The 18,908-nt window shown below is 41.2% G+C and overlaps 1 protein-coding gene across 4 annotated transcripts in view; it reads right to left on the bottom strand.

Annotated features, from left to right (window-relative positions):
• The window catches only part of LOC140549669 (mediator of RNA polymerase II transcription subunit 13-like), a 139,661-nt gene that overhangs the window by 104,918 nt on the left and 15,835 nt on the right, over nucleotides 1-18,908 (bottom strand). For all 4 annotated transcript variants that reach the window (XM_072673422.1, XM_072673443.1, XM_072673435.1 and 1 more), the window contains exon 2: nucleotides 7,847-8,084. In XM_072673422.1, the coding sequence (XP_072529523.1) occupies nucleotides 7,847-8,084 (238 nt within the window). The remainder of the gene's footprint in view (nucleotides 1-7,846; nucleotides 8,085-18,908) is intronic.

Below are 18,908 nucleotides of genomic sequence, written 5' to 3'. Positions count from 1 at the left end.
CTGTGATTAAATAGAAATGGTGTAATTGTACATTCAATAGTTTACCTCATAGGTCACTGAAGTAAATAATGACTATCAAACAAACGAAGGGATTCTAAAGTTTTAATACGCTTCAACACATTTCAGCCTGTACTTAGAGGAGGAGATTAAGGCTCCAAACTGGTTCAAGAAATGAAATTGAAACCCAGAAATGGGTGGTATTTTTCTAGGAACAGAGCATAATAATCCTTTGACTGTTCCGGAAGAGAAACGCTACCTGTGAACCTGTATTACCGGATAATGACACTGTTTATTCGTTTTCATTCATTAAGTGGATCAGCATCATGCCTCACGTACTTGCATTCACTGCATCATTGTACACAGCTCATCTCGAGGCAGCGTGATTTACTATATCTTAAAGTGTCTCCTGCCTTTTTCACTACCATCATAATATATAGATACCCCAAGCTAGATTATTTTTTAACATGAACCCCATTATGTTAAAAGATGTGCTAAACACATATCCCAACATTTTTGCAGATTGTTGAGTGGAAATTGTTGAGCTAGTTATCATAAAATGTAAACACTCTAAAATCCTATCATAAATAATCATAATAATATCATAATAATAACTGAAGACCCACCTCTTCAGAGACTACTTGGGCGAATAGCAAATAGAGTACTATGGTCACCTTATTGATTTGTGCTTAGTAATGTCTAAAGCTTAGAGGTATCTTTGAACTATTAGTCTAGTCTAACTAACTGAGGTTTTTCTTGAGTAAATAGCAAAGCATTTTTGTAAGTCGCTCTGGATAAGAGTGTCTGCTAAACGCCTTAAATGTAAATGTAAATGTAAATGTAAATGTAAATAATCAAGTGTAATCTGGGTTATTTGAGATTCCGAGTGTTTGGCATAACTATTCATGGCCGGTTGACCTAAACGGTCTCTCTCTGGTTGGGTAGAATAGTCTGCCCTATTTCCCCTACTTAAAGTATTTTTTATGTGACCTCAGTAACAGCAAATCGAAAGCAACATGTTAAGGAGTTCACTCATATTAACCCCTCATGCGCTGTGACCGTCATCACACCCGAAGCATTACTCATCTGTAAATACATCCAAAGCAATGCAGACTGGCTGAGTTGTTGCTAAGTTATAACAGTGGGGGGAAAAAGCCAGGAACTGCAGGTGGTTCAGAGAAGTTTATGAGCTTATTGAGCAATGCTTTGCCTGTTTGTGTGCCAAAATGGACTGAAAGCTTAGAATTAGGCATGGATTCTATAAAAAAAAAAAACACACACAGCAACAAAAACAACAGACAAAATGAATGAAAATACTGTAATGCAACAATATTTGTGAAGTGACTTTCACTGTCAAATTAGAAATGAAAAAAATGTGAAAGTGAAAGCAAAGATACCAGATATACAGGCAATGGATGCACTTTATGATTTTAAAAATCATGTCCTGACAGTTCTCTCTCATTAATCTGTATCACTGTGTTTATCTGACAGAATTACCCTAAAACCTGCCTGTTATACCAAACATATTATAAAAAGATGATTAAATCCAAACCATTCAAATATGCTCAGGAAATGTACTGATAACCATTCAGACTCTTTTCTTTATGATGGTGTGGTTCAGAAATCACTACTCACTAGGGGTGTAACAGTTTGGACCTCATGGTTTGGTATGAGTTTGGTACTGCGGAGAAAAATATGACTCGTAAACCCACTACAATTCCCATAATACCATGCACATCTAATGGTGTACAGCTTAAGATTTCCAGATGGACCATATGCTTGTGAAATGCTTGATATTTTGTTATCAATGCTCAAACATGTTGATGTGGTGCCATTCCCTTTTAATTAGAATTAGAAATCTGAAGCATTCCAGAGCTCAACATAATAACATCTCAGAAAGCCAAAGAAAATATTTATGCATTGTACTGTAAGTATAATTTTGTTACTATTATACTGGCATCAGGAAAGCCCATTTACAAAATTTGAAAACTAAACAGAAAGGTGAAACAATGACACACTCAGCCATGACATCATCTACAGCACCTCGCTATTTTTCCAGGCCAAATAAAAGAGAATTATTAATATGACTAAATTATTCCATGGCCTGAAACTACAAACCCACTGAAAAAAAACACACACTCTTCAAGCTCTATCACACTCTCTTCTACATACACACACACAGTTCTGCCTGCCAACCCAGGACTCCCCTCCTTAAGCCTCTCCATGGCTGGTAAGCGCTCCTCACTATAAGACCATGGCAGGGTTCAAAAAGCCCATTAGGTGGTGGTCAGGGCTTGCTGCCCGGCTCCATTCACGGCACTGCCCTTCACCTGACCCCTGCACACCCAGCTGGGGAAAGGTCAGTGGAGGGAGGCGGAGTGTGGGAAAACAGAGGGAAGGGTGGGAGGGGTAAGGAGAGAGAAAGAGAGTGAGAGAAAGAAAGAGAGGGGGAGACAGCGAGGGAGAGAGCGGGTAAGGACATAGGGAGAGGAGGCTGACATTGGAGCAGTGTTTTTCCAACTACAGCAGCGAGACACACACACGTGGCTCATCCCACGCTGCAGTAGGAATACCTTGTGTGTCTAACGAGCAGCAGTGTTTGGAATGCTATACTAAGCAGACACAAATACCAAGACGTGAGGAATTTGATGCTGAAATGCTACTGAGTGTACACTGCGAATATACTGGTCTCTAAACCTAGCGCCTTCAGGTCTTTTTAGCGGGTTTTTTTTAGAAATGTCCCAATAAGCAGGACAGGCGCAATAAGTGACGGCCCGGGCAAACATGCTAAAGCAATGACTTAAGGTTTTGCATCATCTCCAATTCCTCTTCCTCCAACAAGGGATCATTAAACCAGCACATTATCTGTTCATCTTTCTGACACCGCCAGCAATCCGTAATGCTGGCATTTCAGGGCCCAACTGATTTCTTTTCACTAATTTATCATTCATTCATTCAAGTCAATGATTAATCAATAATATTTTCATGTTGTCACTCTCACGCAAAAACCTTGTGTCTCCAAAATGGCAACTTTAAAGGAGAAGGAAACCTACAAAACATAGATTTGATTCCAGGTCATTTTGGAGCATTTCTATTCATCCTTTCTTCATTAAATGTGGACACAATGTAAAGTGCAAAGGTTTTAAAGGACAGCGACAGCATATCATTTTTTTCAGGGATGCACAGATGTGTAATTATCTGGCCGATACGATAACTCATCATTAACATTTTTTGTGGCCACAACCAAACACACTGACTAATCATTTATTAAGGATTTTCTGTGTTTTGTAAAACAACTACTGGCATTGTCCTGGTTCTAAGCCTGTTGCTATTACCAGGGATTTTGATTTTGAAAGATATTACATTGAGTAAATCTAACAATTCTGCCAAAATAATAATTTTATATACGCACTTTTTAGGGCCCATGTCAGGCACAGGCCCTCAGGATCGCCCAATCCGGCGCCCATGAATGCATGCATCATAAAACCAAGAATGAGACCAAAAAAAAAAGACATATGACATTGAGTCCATCTAAAGGCTTTAAGATAATGAGATAAATATTAGCTGGGGTTAGCCTCAGTGGCTAAAATACACTATATGGACAAAAGAATTGGGACACCTGCTCATTTATTGTTTCTGACAAAATCAAGAATATAAAAAAAGTGTATCCTGCTTTTGTCTCTACTGTCCAGGAAACGCTTCTGGACCAAGAAACCAAGCTTTGGTCTGGATCAAGAAACCAAGCTACCAGCAGTGACGCACCTTAAACAGTGTTGAGAGTTTTATTACAATACACACATACAAGTTGAGTAGAGTAGTGCTTTATTCATGGTATAGCTGCTCTACGCTACATTGTGACCAATGTGTGGTAGTCTTATTGAGTCTTGCACAGAGACTTAGTGATCTTTTCTGTGCAGGTCTATGGTGTTATCCACTATGCTATTAAACCATTATAATCGTATGTTGCAATTCACTGCAATTACTAGCAGCAGAGCCAGTTTCAAGCGCAATACTCAAGACTAGGTTGAATTCGGCAAATGGAATTGCTCTTTATATCATAGACCACAGATATAACCACCCCTATGTGCTACCCAGACTTATTTTTCTTCTTCTATTGTTTAATGGGTGATGAAAGCTTGCCTCAACTTCCTGTAATTGGCCTGGAAGTCCAAACCATCCAAGAAAGTGTTTTCACACTGCAAATGAACCAAATCATAGTTTGCTTTGAATCAAGCTCCATGGTCCTAGGCTCCTTTTAAACCTGCTATTTAGATTTCTTACCAAACTGAAAAGTCTGAAGGTCCGGACCAAACAAGGTAGGTGTAAAAGATCCCTCAAAGTGATTAGTGATTAGCTGAAAATGTGATCGGTTGGGCCCTGGCTGGCTCTGTCATTCAGTGCATGTGGCAGTGAGATGCAGTTGTTTTATATAAAGGGGTGGGAAGGGGGGCAGTGGGGGTCAGCGATCAAGCCTCCCAGGAGAACATAGAGAGAAAAAGAGAGAGACAGAGGGTAGACTGTGGTGAGTGACATGTGAACACACACACACACACATACACACACACGCTCGCACATGAGAAGCTGGGCACACAAAGTGGCATGAGTCATGCCGCCGGAGGTCCTCGCCATCATGTGTGCACTTGTGTGTGTGTCTAAACTAGGATGCGCACAAATATCTGAGACCAATTTTCTGTCTCTCTGAATGAAACGCACACTGCTCTCCATGACACACAAGCAGCATTTGTATCACAGCCTCATCATCCGCAGAGACCGGACAGAAGACTAATTAAACAAGGTCAACACTTACACAAGCAGAGCTGCCCTACTCTGATGTGATTGGACCTGACTAAATCTGGGGATCAGTTACATTAGGCCCAATACATAGGCCTATCCTCTGTCTATACTGCAGCACCACTGTGATTGAGATGCCATAAACGAACACTATCTGCAACCTGCCTCACTCAGTGAGGCTCATTTTCAGAATGCTACAAAGCAGTTTAGATAGCAGTAGTGTGGGGGCTCTAACGGCCACTATGGCCCAAAGGTCGAGAGTTTAAATCCTGGGCCATGCTATGATATCAGAGGCCTGTGCTGGAGAGAGCACAATTGGCCGTGCTCACTCTCTCTCCCCCATCACTCCTAAAGCGATGTTTGCTGTTACAGGTGTCTTTTAGCTGGTGCGGTGGAGCTAGGGACCCGGTGCTTTGCTCCACGTAGCGGCAGTTCAAAAAGAATCAGTGGTTGGCTTTGCGTGTTTCGGAGGACCCACTAGCTAGGACTCAAGACCAGTCAACAAGATCGGTTGCTAATAACTCAACGGCACTGGACAATCTCAATCCACCCTCCAACAAAATAAACCCCCAAAATCACAATCTTTTGAAGTTTTAACTGATTTAGTTATTTTCTCATTTCTAGCTGAGTTCTAATGCATGTATAGCATAAGCACCTCCCCCTCCACACCAATTTCACTCTGATTGGGTGCAATCAGATGCATAAGCCAATCTCCTTCACACCCACTTCTTCACTCTGATTGGCTGCACTTAGTTGCATCAGCCCTTCTCTCTTCCTGACAACTTTACCCAATTTGGCTGCACCCAGATGCGTAATCCACTCCTCTTCCCTGCCCACTTTACTCTGATTGGCTGGTAGTCAGATGCATAATCCACTGTCCACCCCCTCATTTTATTCGAAACGACTGCACACTCTGGTAGGTTGCTTAAAGGGGCATAAGCAACACCCCTTCACATCCACTTCGCTCTGATCGACCACGCCCCAATGCATAAGCCCTTCTCCCAATCTCCCCACTTTACTCTGATAGGCCAAACCCAGCTGCGTAAGCCCCTCCCCTTCCCACCCACTTTACTCTGATTGGCTACAATCAGATGAATACTCACATCCACTTTATTCTAATAGGCTCCCCTGTCATATTTCATTAGCCCCCCCCCACCTCTCACCTACTTTACTTTAAATGGCTGCAATCAGATGCATAAGTCCGCTTTCGCTTCCTGCGCAGTTTACTCTGAGAGGCTGCATTCAAATAAATAAGCCCCTTTCCCTCCCCACCCAATTTACTCTGAATGGCTGCACACAGCTGCATAAGGCCCTTCCCTGCACTCCCCGCCCACTTTACTCCGAGAGGCTGCCTGCAAATGCATAAGCCCCTGCTCCTCCCTATCCACTTGACTCTGATCACTGACTGTAGTTGTCAAAAAAGAAGAGGATGTCAATGATAGAGGTGGAATTTTTGACAATTGATTTTAAAAATTTTGAATCAGCCGTCCCACTTCATATCCATCCCTGCTCTCCATTCTTTTCTCTAATGTCATCCCCAACGTCCTCTCGGCCCGGCTCCACAGCCTTGGTCAATAGTCGCGAGATTCCCGCGAGTGTGCAGTGAGATAATGCAAATGGCTCTATAAATAGTTTGTGTAGATTCAGCTGATCGTGCTCTCTCGACGCAGCACACTCGAGGAGCCACACGCCACACAGAATCAACGCTCGTCTAGCAGGCAAGAGCCTACGCTCAGCACTCTCTCTCTCCTTCTCTCTCTCTCTCTCTCTCTCTCTCTCTCTCTCACGCTTTCTCTCTCTCTCTCTCTCTCTCTAGCATCTGCGTGCCTCCCCAAGGTCCTGTAAACCGTGCGAAAGAGCGTCTGGGAAATTATATGGCTACGTTTTATTTCAAGAGTCCATTTCTTAGGCTATCAGGCCTCGCTGTAAATGCCAAACGCGTTATTAGAATCATCACAGCAGTAATAAGTGCAACAACAGAAATTAGGCCACTCCTGCAACATTCTCCTACATTCAGCCATGCGTTTAGGGACCCTAATAAAAGAACAGAGTAAATAAAAAAAGGCTGTGGTCGACAGTGATATAAAGAGAACGATTAAGGTGAATGGAGTGTCTCCTCAAAGCACAGAAAAGGGTGTCCACAAAAAGACTTCTCACCCTCACTTAACCTAGAAGCCATTTTGCAGTAACAAATAAATTAAATACTTACATAATGACATATTCAGTTGCTTCAAAGGTACATGATGACTTTAACAAGCAAGTGAGAGTCTACCCCTTGATTTTTATATATTTTTAGCTTTTGCTTTGTCAAATTTAATATACCGATTATCATCAGCTATTCAATTTGATGTTTTTAAGTCATTTTTAAAGCCATCTTCCAAAACATTGGATACATTTTAAAGAGCCCATATCCTATATTTTTCTTGTATTTTATTTGTGATGCTGTAATTCATTTTTACACGACCCTTCTTTCTTTACCCCTTAGAATTAAACAGACTGTAATACGTTAAATATGGAAATAAGTTAAATATGATTGCCAAAAAGCACTTAAAACTGAAACACTCTGAGAACTGCAGTATGAATGGGCTGAATAGGTGAATGTATGTACAGGAGTTGGTGCTGGTTATTTGAATTGAAAAAGTGGGACAATGGAAAACTATCTGTTAACCAACCAAAACGATAAAAGGTTCCAAGTAAAATTTAAGATCTAAAATTGTTTCAGCCATTATTAACATTTATCTCATTTTTGAACCCCTCAAAATCACAACATTTTATATTGCAGAGTACTAAAACTGACTTCATCATGTAACACATCAATGATAACTTCTAAGTGACTTCTAAGACTGAACTCCAGCAACAGCAGGATCGGGCAGCACTGCTAAAAATACCAGACGAAAGCTTGCTTCTCAGTTAACCAGCAGCCAAAGTGGAATTTGGCTAGAGTCCACCAGACTCCACACATTGTCAAGGTAAAGACCCTCTGAGCAAGTGCTCCAAATACATGCTCACACACACACTCACACACACTAAATCCCAAGACAATGTTCAGCAGGCTTACTTTCGAGCTCATGGTGTATGATGTTTTTCAGGTAGGGCTCGTCGCCCCACCAGAAGATCCACAGCTCCTTGGCGTCGGGCTTGACGCGGCGGCGCCACACGCACAGCAGGTTGGCCTGCACGCAGCACGTGAAGCTGCGCAGCACAGGGTCGTCCTGCGCGGGTGCCGAAATCACCGGCCCGTATTCGCCGCCGCCACGGAAGTTGTAGCACCGCCATTTAATGCCGGTCAACTCCGCCTGTCAGAGAGAGAGAGAGAGAGAGAGAGAGAGAGAAGTTTAGAGTGAGAACACTTAGATACCTCAGAACTAAACAGGATGTTTCTGTTACTGTACCTATAAGACAGCTCTAAAGTAAAAGAGCTCTGTTCTAATTGGCTGTCCTGTACCGAGCCTCAGGTACACTCAAATACTACATATTATACAATATATTACACAATATTTCAAGATTTTTTTCGCAATATGCAATATTAAATGTATAAACTACACTGTTAGTAATGAAATCTGCAGTTGATCAGTGTTTATTAAGCACTAACAGTATCCTTAATATGCTTAGAAAAGTATATTGTGTATCTATGATAACAAAATTTATCACGATACGATAAAATATCATCATACTGCCCAGCTCTACACTCAAGTACTTTTTACCAGTAGTTTGAAAAGAGAGCTATAAAAAGAGAACTATTATTTAGATAAATCCCACTTTATCAAGCAAAACACTTAAAGCAAAAGTTTGGGCACCCCGGTCAACATTTCTGTCACTGTAATTAGTTATGATGATGACATTAATTATAGTAATGATGACCTGATTTACAAAAGGCACAAAGATAAAGAGGATACTTTTTTTACATTTTAATAAAGACTACCTTTATATTTACATCTTTTACAGTTTCAAAATAATAAAAAAGGAAGCACCCTGTTTGGGCACTCTGCTTGATCAGTACGTAGTAACATAATAGCCCCTTTGGCAAGTGTCAGCTTGTAAACGCTTTTTGTAGCAGATATAGAGTTTTTCAGTCACTTTTTGGGGGGATTTTCACTCATTCTTCTAAACAAATGTTTCTAATTCTAAGAGATTCCTTGGGCAGTCCTGAGTGCACTGTTTGTTCAAGGTCTATCCAAAGATTCTTGAGGTATAGATCTGTGAGAACTGTAAGGGCCATGGCAAAGTTTCCAGCTTGCGCATCTTGAGGTAGCTCAGATTTTGAGGTGTGTTTAGAACCATTATGCTCTTCATCTTCAGATTGTTTAATGGCAGTGTTTGGTTCCAGAATTTGCTAGTATCTATTTTGCTAGTTCCCTGTGCCACTGGCTGCAACACAAACCCGTCGTATAACTGATCCACCCCCATGCTTAACAGTTGGATAGGTGTTTTTTTCCCCTGGAATTCTGCACTCTTTTTTTTTTCTTTTTAACTTACTGCCACTATAGAGTTCTGTTATACCTTCACCAGTCCACAGGAGGTGTTTTGCATCATGAAATGCATCAGGCTTGTTTAGATGTTCCTTTGGAAATTTCTAATGCTGAATGCTCATCTTCTTATAGCCTGCTGTTGCTTTGTGGGCATGTTCAGAGAGCTAGGCTAGGTTCACACTACACGATTTTAGCCCTGATTTTCGAGTCACCAATTGTTTGTGGAGATCACGGACAAACGCCTCAGAACGGATCAAAGGCAAATCAGTGGTTGTTCTGAACTGGCTCGGTCGCTATGTGTGAACTGCTGACGGATGCTATTTTATTCTAGCAGGTTTAATGTGTGGACCTGTCAGCGACTCTAAATCCAGTAGTGTGAAAAGTATTGTGACTGAAAGTTACTGTTGCAACCAGCTACAGCCAATAAGAGCGCAAGACACAGGGTGAGAAGAAGGCTGAGGGTGGAGTTACACAACAAGCCAATCCTTTTCTTTTTCCCTGCAAATCAGCACACAGACGACTCTCATTTTGGAAGATTGTGTTTTTGGAGAGCAGACAGACTTGTCGTGGGTTCTTTCTGGTAAAAGATCTTGTAGCTAATTTGTAACCCCATGTCGCTGATCAATCGTGAAGTGTGTAAATCCGGACCACTAAAAGATTTACAATTACAAGACAACAGGTGAAAAGTACAGCGATCTCACAACTCTGAAAGAGTCCTGTACCGAGAGTATTTACAAAGCCCTAACAAACCAATTAAGGTCCAAGACCCTGTTTACACCTGTTCACTTCATGCATCTTGAGTATCAGGATTATATATGGATAAGGCCAAGTCTCATAAAACTGCAAGTGTAAACACAGCAGATACAAATCTGATCTCTCAAACCACTTCAGGAGGTGGTCTGAGACGCATTTGAGCCACATGCCATGGCAGTGTAAATGCATCCGCCTCTCCAAGATGCTTTCAACAACCAAAACTCCAACCCAAACACCAGTTTTAACTGCTGCGCAACAAGCACAACTGCGTATTCCATCCCACATAACACAAGACATTTCAGTCTGACTAACCAGAGACAAATTTCACTACTGAGTGTAAATGCATGTGGTTAAAATCTTATCTGGATACAATCCAGATACTAGTCACATGGAGTGACCAAGTGTAAACAGGGTCTAGGACTTAAAAAAATGATGAGAGCTCAAACCGCTTGGGCCGCCCAAACCTTTGCATGGTGCTCCTTTCCTTGTTTTAATGTACAATTGATGGTTGAAACCTGTAATCTGAACACAGGTGAATTTTTCTGTAAAGATACCATAAAACCCACTTTTTTTTTTAACAAAACAAAGGTCAAAGGAATCTCATTAGAGGAACACTGTGCTCAGTATTAAAGCTACGCCGATTAAAAAGTCAACACTAGCTTTGCTAGTAAAGACACAAAGGCTCCACATCAATAAAGCAGATTGTCATCTCGGGTTGTCTTCACAGTCACTTCTTCTCATGGGCTTGTGTTTGCATGTCGCACTTTAAGCGCTACTTAACGTGCTCTATTATTGCAGTGTACAGAAGCAGATAAGCGAGAGGGGCACAATGCCGAACTCCTTCTGCAAAGATTCAAGAGATAATTCAAGATTATCTGTAAAACTCTGTTTTGTGACCCTCGTTCACTGTTTACACCAACCTTCACCGTGCCCGACAAATCATAAGTGCCGCCGGCTCGCTGCTTTACGCCGCATTCGAGTTAGTCATTATTAGTCAGGAAATTACTGCTGCTGTGAAAAAAAAAGAAAGAAAGAAAGAAAAAAGGGAACTGAAAAGAGTGGACCGCCGGACTGATAGAGTGACATACAGGGTGGAAACGACAGCTGCTCTCAGCCATGGATAAAAAGCAAAGAAAGAATAAAAGACAAAAGACAGATAAAGAGACAGGAGGAATGAGAGTGTGAAAGGGCATGGCAGAAAAACTCAGCCAGAGAAGATAAGAAAACTGGTAACAGACAAGCTGAAGGAGAGAGAGAGAGAGAGAGAGAGAGAGAGAGATACAGTGGGTGATGCCGAGGGAGGCGGAACCATGGCCAGAAAGAGAAAGTAAGAGAGAGAGAGAGAAATAGAGAATGCCTGTCACTGGCGCGACGCCCACTGTTTGACGTCTTCTCAGTCCGGCTTGATTGAAAGGCGTCCGGCAGCCGGGCGAGTGAGGAGGCAGCCGGCCGCTGTCAAACACGGGCCCCCGTCCGGGCTATTGATGAGCAGTCAAAAGGGCAGCACCGGGTGGCTCGCCCCGCCGCGCACCAAGGACGTCTGGATAGAGATATCAGTCTGTTTCTGTGCTAACGGAGCACAGGCCGAGACGGGAGTACAGCCCCAATGCCACCTTGATCAGTCATATCGGAATTTTATCATAATATTATGCGACAGTAAAAAAAAAAATAAATAAAATAGACATTCATCATAAAAATGCCTGTTATAAATAAATATACACACTGCTTTTTAATGAGGGAAATTAAACGACCATTCACTCCATTTGCTATCGCCACGGGCTCGCTTGGTTAGAAAGCACAGAAATTGCCCATAAAGCAGCATAATGTGAGAATTGGTATTATACGCTCCTGGGCTCCCCCTACAGTTGCAGAGTGTAATTTACTTTTACACCACGGTCATAAATACAAAATATGCTATGTGCTCCCCCTCACTGACACACTTTACACATGCATTTGTTGACAAGCTGAAATAACTGAAAGAACTGGACACTTGATTTCAGAAGAAACAATGAATGAGCAGGGATCCCAATACTTGTCCATACAGTTTACTAATTAAACACCGAAGAACAAAATACTGAATAAATCTGAATCTATGGGACATTTAATGTTGATTCGTTAGTCTATTAATCTAAAAGAAAGAAAGAGAACAGCTGGGCTAGCTGGATTGTTCTTGTGCGCATGCTGGTTAGCTCAGCAGGGAGACCTGTACAGACGAATGTGTTACACGACGCAAACAAGTCAAAAACTCAATCAGTTTTGGGCTGTAAATCAGCATTAGGCCACTTTTGGCTGCAGTCTGAATGTAGCCTTATGTTTTATTCTTTGTTGCTGTCATCTTATTTGGTGCGTATCAGTGATCATTACCAAAAAAAAAAACAAAAGGTACATTTCTGTAATTCATTTTTGACTGTCAGTGTGTTTGTACGAAGCTGGCGGGACATGACTGTAGGCGTCAGGGTTTGTTCAAGCCTGGGCATCTTTTCTCAGGTATCTGTCGCACTTAGGTCAGCTTCTGATTTCAGGTTGAGCATGTACACACAAAAACATCCCGGTGACTTCTGAACCTCCAGAATTTGACGGAGTTGCTATGGAGGTCTTCACACAGTAACGGTGGTACAGAAACACACCGGCACACATGAATGAAGAGGTCACGCATCAGAGCTGAGGCTCGTCAGAGTGAATCTAGCACCCTGGCACTCTCTAACTGAGAGTTTCACTGCTCCATTGACTGAACAGCCAAGCGTACCAGGTAAGCAAACACAAAAGTCCCCATTCATAAAATCCACTAACTGCTCTGGCAGAGAGTTGGGGTCGGAGGGAGTGTGGCTTCCATTGAGAGAGAAAAAGAAGGACCCTCTCATACACTCTTAAACGGGCCCAAGTATGGAAAACCGGGCGATTAGTGAGAGCTGGGTACATGGAAGTGACATACTGTGACCCTCAAACACTGTTGTGTGTTCAAGGAGGAGAAAATTCGGCATAACCAAAACTCTAAAACTGTTCTTGACTCACATATATTTACACCCAGCCCACTAGCAAAAACATTTCAGCACCTACAGCGGTGATGTGCTTCAACACAAAGGCCACCATGGGAGAATATGGTGTTGCTGATACCTGTATCACCACTAGACGATGCTAGTTATAAAAAAACGGGTTGCTACATGAATTAGGTCTCGTGGCTTTTCCTGTGTCAGTGTTCGCAGAAGAGGAGCTAAAGAACGGCTCACAACAGAGCAAAAGCCGTGGAAGCAAAGAGATATCAGTGCTAGGCTAAAAGCTAACCCTTATCAACTAGACTTTACCATCTTTTTCAAGCTAGTTAACCGCACAGGGTTACAACAGGGTTGTAAATGGGTGCGTAAAACCACATCTAGGTGTTTTTTGCCCCTGACTCAAGTCACATATCTTCTATTTGGACATCAGAGAACCATTTAAATACTTTATAAAGGTGCAGGGAAAGGGCTAGATGGAAAGATCCTGCAGAAGAATGCTTTCAGCTTCTTAAAGAACCAAAATACTCAAGTGAAAACACTCGACTGAAACATTTTCTAGGAGACCATAGTGTTTTTCTATGGCCCTGCTTCATAAACCCCTTTTTGGCCCTTTTATTTATTTATTTTATATATAGAGAGTCAATACTGGATATAGTTTTATTTATGGTATCTAAATGATGTTCAGAAGGGTTTTTTTTATTTGTTTGTTTACTTCTCTTTTTTGCCATTAGCTGAAACACCATGCTCATTTTTAAACTGCCATGTTATGAAAGCCCTACTAGGATGAACCAACATATTGAAACCTTTAATACCTGTCGGTAGAACAGTACTATCAGCTGTACATGGCTGCAGCTATAACAGTTCCGAGAAGCCGGCAGGAGCGTGCAGTAGCCCACTTAATGAAAGCTGACGCCGCTGCTCCCACTTTGCCATTGCCCATCGACATTTTGCAAACACCACAACAGCAAACAGTTCTGGGATGCAGTGCCACACCAGTTTACAGAGGCCCCCTTCCAAAGTTCTGCGTTTGAGCAGCTATGTACCATGGTCAGAACTTGTAGTGCCATGCAATGCCGATTGCTGATTTGTATCTCCTGCCATATTTATTATCATGAGATGCAGCTGAAACAAAAGACTTTTGAAGAAAATCGAAGACCCAAGTGTGTTCACTGCTGCTCATCGTTTAGCATAAACAGAGACTAAAGAAAGCATCACGAGGGGAACCCCCAGGGCATTCTAGGCCTTCAGAGATGGTCCAATGCTTTCTGGCAACTATCAGCTTTTTATTTGAATAAAATCTTTATTTTTTATAAAAGCTTGTATTTACAATCTGCCAGCACTGTAGTGATAGTCCTATTTCATTATTAAATTCTGGAAGAAAATAAAACAGCAAACAAAAGAAATGATCAAGCCAGAATATTTTCTCTGTAGTATCAAGGCAGATACAACTAAACAAGCTCTCCCATTGGTTAGGACTTCAGGAGCTGGACTGAAGGCCTTATGCTCAGATTAATCACCAAATTAGAAAAAAACTGTGGAATCAATCAATCATGTTAGGATTTTCAGTGCGTGGGATCAGGTTTGTGAGAAAACAAAAATTAGCACTCTAGCTGTGCCTTCTAATTGACCTTGGAGTTCCCTGCAACATGGACTTCACATTGTATTCAGTCATTTTACAGGTGGTTCCAAAGTGAAGTGAAGTGAAAAGTTCAGTTGGAAGGAAACTTCAAATTGTGTACGAGTGATAAATGGTGTATGATTTCTCACTTCACAGTAAGTTGCAGGAAAGTTTACAAATTAGTCATTACTTCTCTACTGAAGACTGTGTGATCACTTGTGTTTGAGGATGACGTTGAAGATCTTTCTGAATAAAGGTATTTAGTCCACTGCAGTTCCCTTCGCTCATGATAATTCTGTGTTCAGTGTGTAGGGAATATAAGGGTACTGTTTAGGGACTGTTTTTCTGTTTTAGGCCTTCTAGAGGTCAAAGGGTTTCAGTCAGGAGATAGAAAACAGCAGTGAAAGTCCCTCTAAAGTCCCTCTAAATACAATGTACAATATTAGTATTAGTAATATTAGTAATATTAATATTAGTAATACTATTTATGTTACAAGCTTCAAATTTAATAAGAAATGTATTGAGCTGAAATTGTCTTTGTGTTAGTGCGCATTGGTGGTAGCTTAGCCATAACATAGTACTAAACTTGCATAGGAGCACTAGCAGAAATGAGTGTTATAGCAGAGATATTATCTACGTATGTTTCTTTATTTTTTGACTGAGCGTTTTCACTTAAAATCTGAACTGAAGGCCTAACTCTACAGTTAGTTGCAATCATTGGAATTACCAATACAATAATTAACAATGTGTTGTGGTGAATAGTCAAATTTCCAATTTCACAGTGACTCAATTGACTTAATAGTAAATTCTTAAGATCAATAAATAATTTTACATAGCCATGACATCAGACAATTGCTGCAAAGATACATTTAGAAGTAGAGCTGACATTGCAATATATATATATATATATATATATATATATATATATATATATATATATACACTGTGTGCAGAATTATTAGGCAAATGAGTATTTTGATCACATCATCCTTTTTATACATGTTGTCCTACTCCAAGCTCTATAGGCTTGAAAGCCAACTACCAATTAAGTAAATCAGGTGATGTGCATCTCTGTAATGAGAAGGGGTGTGGTCTAATGACATCAACACCCTATATAAGGTGTGCAAATTCCTTTCAATTTCTGGAAGACACCTTCTTCAAGCAGTGGTACAGAAAGAAGTCGGTATCGTTCAAGAAAACCATGATTTTCATGCAGGACAATGCTCCATCCCATGCATCCAAATACTCCACAGCGTGGCTGGCCAGTAAGGGTCTAAAAGAAGAAAAAATGATGACATGGCCCCCTTGTTCACCTGATCTGAACCCCATAGAGAACCTGTGGTCCCTCATAAAATGTGAGATCTACAGGGAGGGAAAACAGTACACCTCTCTGAACAGTGTCTGGGAGGCTATGGTGTCTGCTGCACGCAATGTTGACCGTAAACAGATCAAGCAACTGACAGAATCTATGGATGGAAGGCTTTTAAGTGTCATCATAAAGAAAGGTGGCTATATTGGTCACTGATTTGTTTTTGGTTTTGTTTTTGAATGTCAAAAAAATGTTTTTCTAAATTTTGTGTGACATTGGTTTACCTGGTGAAAATAAACAAGTGAGATGGGTATATATTTGTTTTTTATTAAGTTGCCTAATAATTCTGCACAATAATAGTTACCTGCACAAACAGATATCCTCCTAAGATCTAAAATCTAATCTAAAAGAAACCCACTCCAACTTCCAACAATATTAAGCTTTGATATTTATGAGTCTTTTGAGTTGATTGAGAACATAGTTGTTGTTCAATAATAAAAAGAATCCTCTCAAATACAACTTGCCTAATAATTCTGCACACACTGTATATATATATATATATATATATATATATATATATATATATATATATATAAATATATATATATATATATTATATATATATAATATATATATATATTATTTTTTTCCCCAGCAAAATATATTGTGATATATGTGGTGGTGGCTCTGCGGTTAGAGTGCCGGGTTATTGATAACAGGGTTGTGGGTTCGATTCCCGGGCCCGGCAAGTTGCTACTGTTAGGCCCTTAAGCAAGGCCCTTTACCCTCTCTGCTTCCCGGGCGCTGGAGTTGGCTGCCCACCGCTCTGGGTGTGTGTGTACTTACTGCCCCTAGTTTACTAGTGTGTGTGTGTTCACTACCACAGATGGGTTAAATGCAGAGGACATATTTCACTGTAAATAAGTGCACCTTTACCTTATATATGTATGTATTTATAATATATATATACAAAATACATCATGGTATTAATAATGCACTCTGTATATTCAATACTGGAGTAAAATAAATGATATTGGGCAGATTTAATCTGCTTCTGATAGCTCTCTCATGGAAAATAAGAACAGCGTGCCAGTTCCTTTTGTATAAGCAGCAAAATAAATTATCATTGGGGCTATTAACCATGTGCTCATTGCGATAACGATGCTGAGACGATATATCGTGGAGCCCCACTATAGATGCGTCAAAGCGTGCATGCTTCAGAAGGTTCTTTGAACAAAGCCATAGAAGAAGCACTTTTGGTTCCACAAAGAACCGTGTGTGTAATATTGACTGAGTGTGAAAAACTAAAATTGGTAAGCTACCTTACAACAAATGAAGCTTTTTTAGATCCATGCATCTCTACTACAAATGTGGTTCTTTATGGAACCAAAGGTGGTTCTTCCATGGCATCCAAGCATAAAGAACCATTTGAACCACCTTTATTTTTAAGGGTGTAAACAGCAATATCGGATCAATAATAACAATTCTATTCCCTCATCTATCAGCAAAAATATACGCCATGGGATACTGAGACACATCTAAGACAACTAAGACAGTCAATAAGCAGAGTTCAGGAAGAGTGGGACCATTTCTCAGAACGAGAGCGGCATAGCAGTGAAAGAGAGGGCGGAGGAAAGAAACACAGCAGCCTGAGAAAGGCTGGCGAGAAAGCAGCCAAAAAAAGAGCTGTCAGGTGCAAAAACTCGGCCCACTGCTTTGTGGCTTGAACTGAGCTTCAATATCCTTTGTAATCAATATGAGAGAGGATGAAAGACACAAGTTATTCAAAGTGAAAGGAGAAGAAGACGGCGGAGGAAATTCAAGGGAAGCCAGGGTGCTGCACACACTTTACAGGACGGCGTGTGTTCCTCTGCAGGGTAAGACCCCCTGCCAGAGGAGCCCAACTTGGCAGCACGTCCTGGAACCGTGCCACGCTGGCCAGCTTTGAAACACCAACGTTAAACTAGAGGAGCGCTGGCGCTTGGATCGCTACCTGGCCACACGTGCTGGAGCAAAAAAAAAACGGATCTGCGGTGGTTGAATAGAGTGGTGGTGGTTGGAGGGCGCGGGGGGGGTTGTTTGTGTGCTGCGAGGCAAAAGTGGCACTGTTTTGAAAGTGAGAGGGCTTCCATATCAGGGTCTTGAACTCTGCCAACATGTGAGCAAAGGCTCCAGGCCTGGGACATAACGTCTTCCAGCTGCTCGGTTTCAGTGCGGAAATGTGTGTGTGATTGTGAGAGTGTGTGAGAGCAAGAGAAAATGAGAGACGCAAAAAAAAGAAAGACACAGTTACACATCACACACACTTATACATATATACACACACCCTGTCTCTCTCTCCTTCATCTATAATCACAGAGTGTGTAGAGGAGATGTAAACAGTGGCATGCCGGTAGGCGTACACCAGAATAGCCCAGAGGTCAAGGCTGAGATTGTGTGGAACACAGCAGTCCAATAACGCAGACCAAACTTAAGAGGAAAAGCAAACATCTCCTATCAGACTACTAACAACATTCGGCCACAGTTTATAACCCCCTTAAGCCAACAGACTTCAGGTACTTTCAGTGATGGGACCGTTTAATCAAAAATGGCTCTATTGTTGGTTTCAGCTGTTGGGTTTAACACTGTGATGTTACTCAACACATGCATGGAACTAAGTACAACCTAAATCCTCATAGCTAAGTCTGTTCACTCGGCGGCCATCTTTGCAACACCGCCAGACAGTTATTTCCAGTCACACTAAACCAGACTCTCATCAATATGAATGGGGAGAAACCAAAACACCAAAACTAGAGGTCAAATGACAAAGTTTCAGAAACGTATTTTAAATCACTGCTAAAAACCTCATGAATAGTTTGGAGTGTTTGGCTCAATAAGGCTGAAAATTTAAATTCTTTGGCTTGTCCTGGCTTCCCTCATGACGTAACCAGCAAGCTAATTGGCTTTTTCTGTTAAAGGGCGGGACTATTTTAACTATT

This window comes from Salminus brasiliensis, chromosome 1 (genome assembly GCF_030463535.1).
Source record: "Salminus brasiliensis chromosome 1, fSalBra1.hap2, whole genome shotgun sequence".
Lineage (NCBI taxonomy): Eukaryota > Metazoa > Chordata > Actinopteri > Characiformes > Bryconidae > Salminus > Salminus brasiliensis.
The sequence above is the reverse complement of the archived record's forward strand: the minus strand, read 5'-3'. Positions and strand labels throughout refer to the sequence as shown.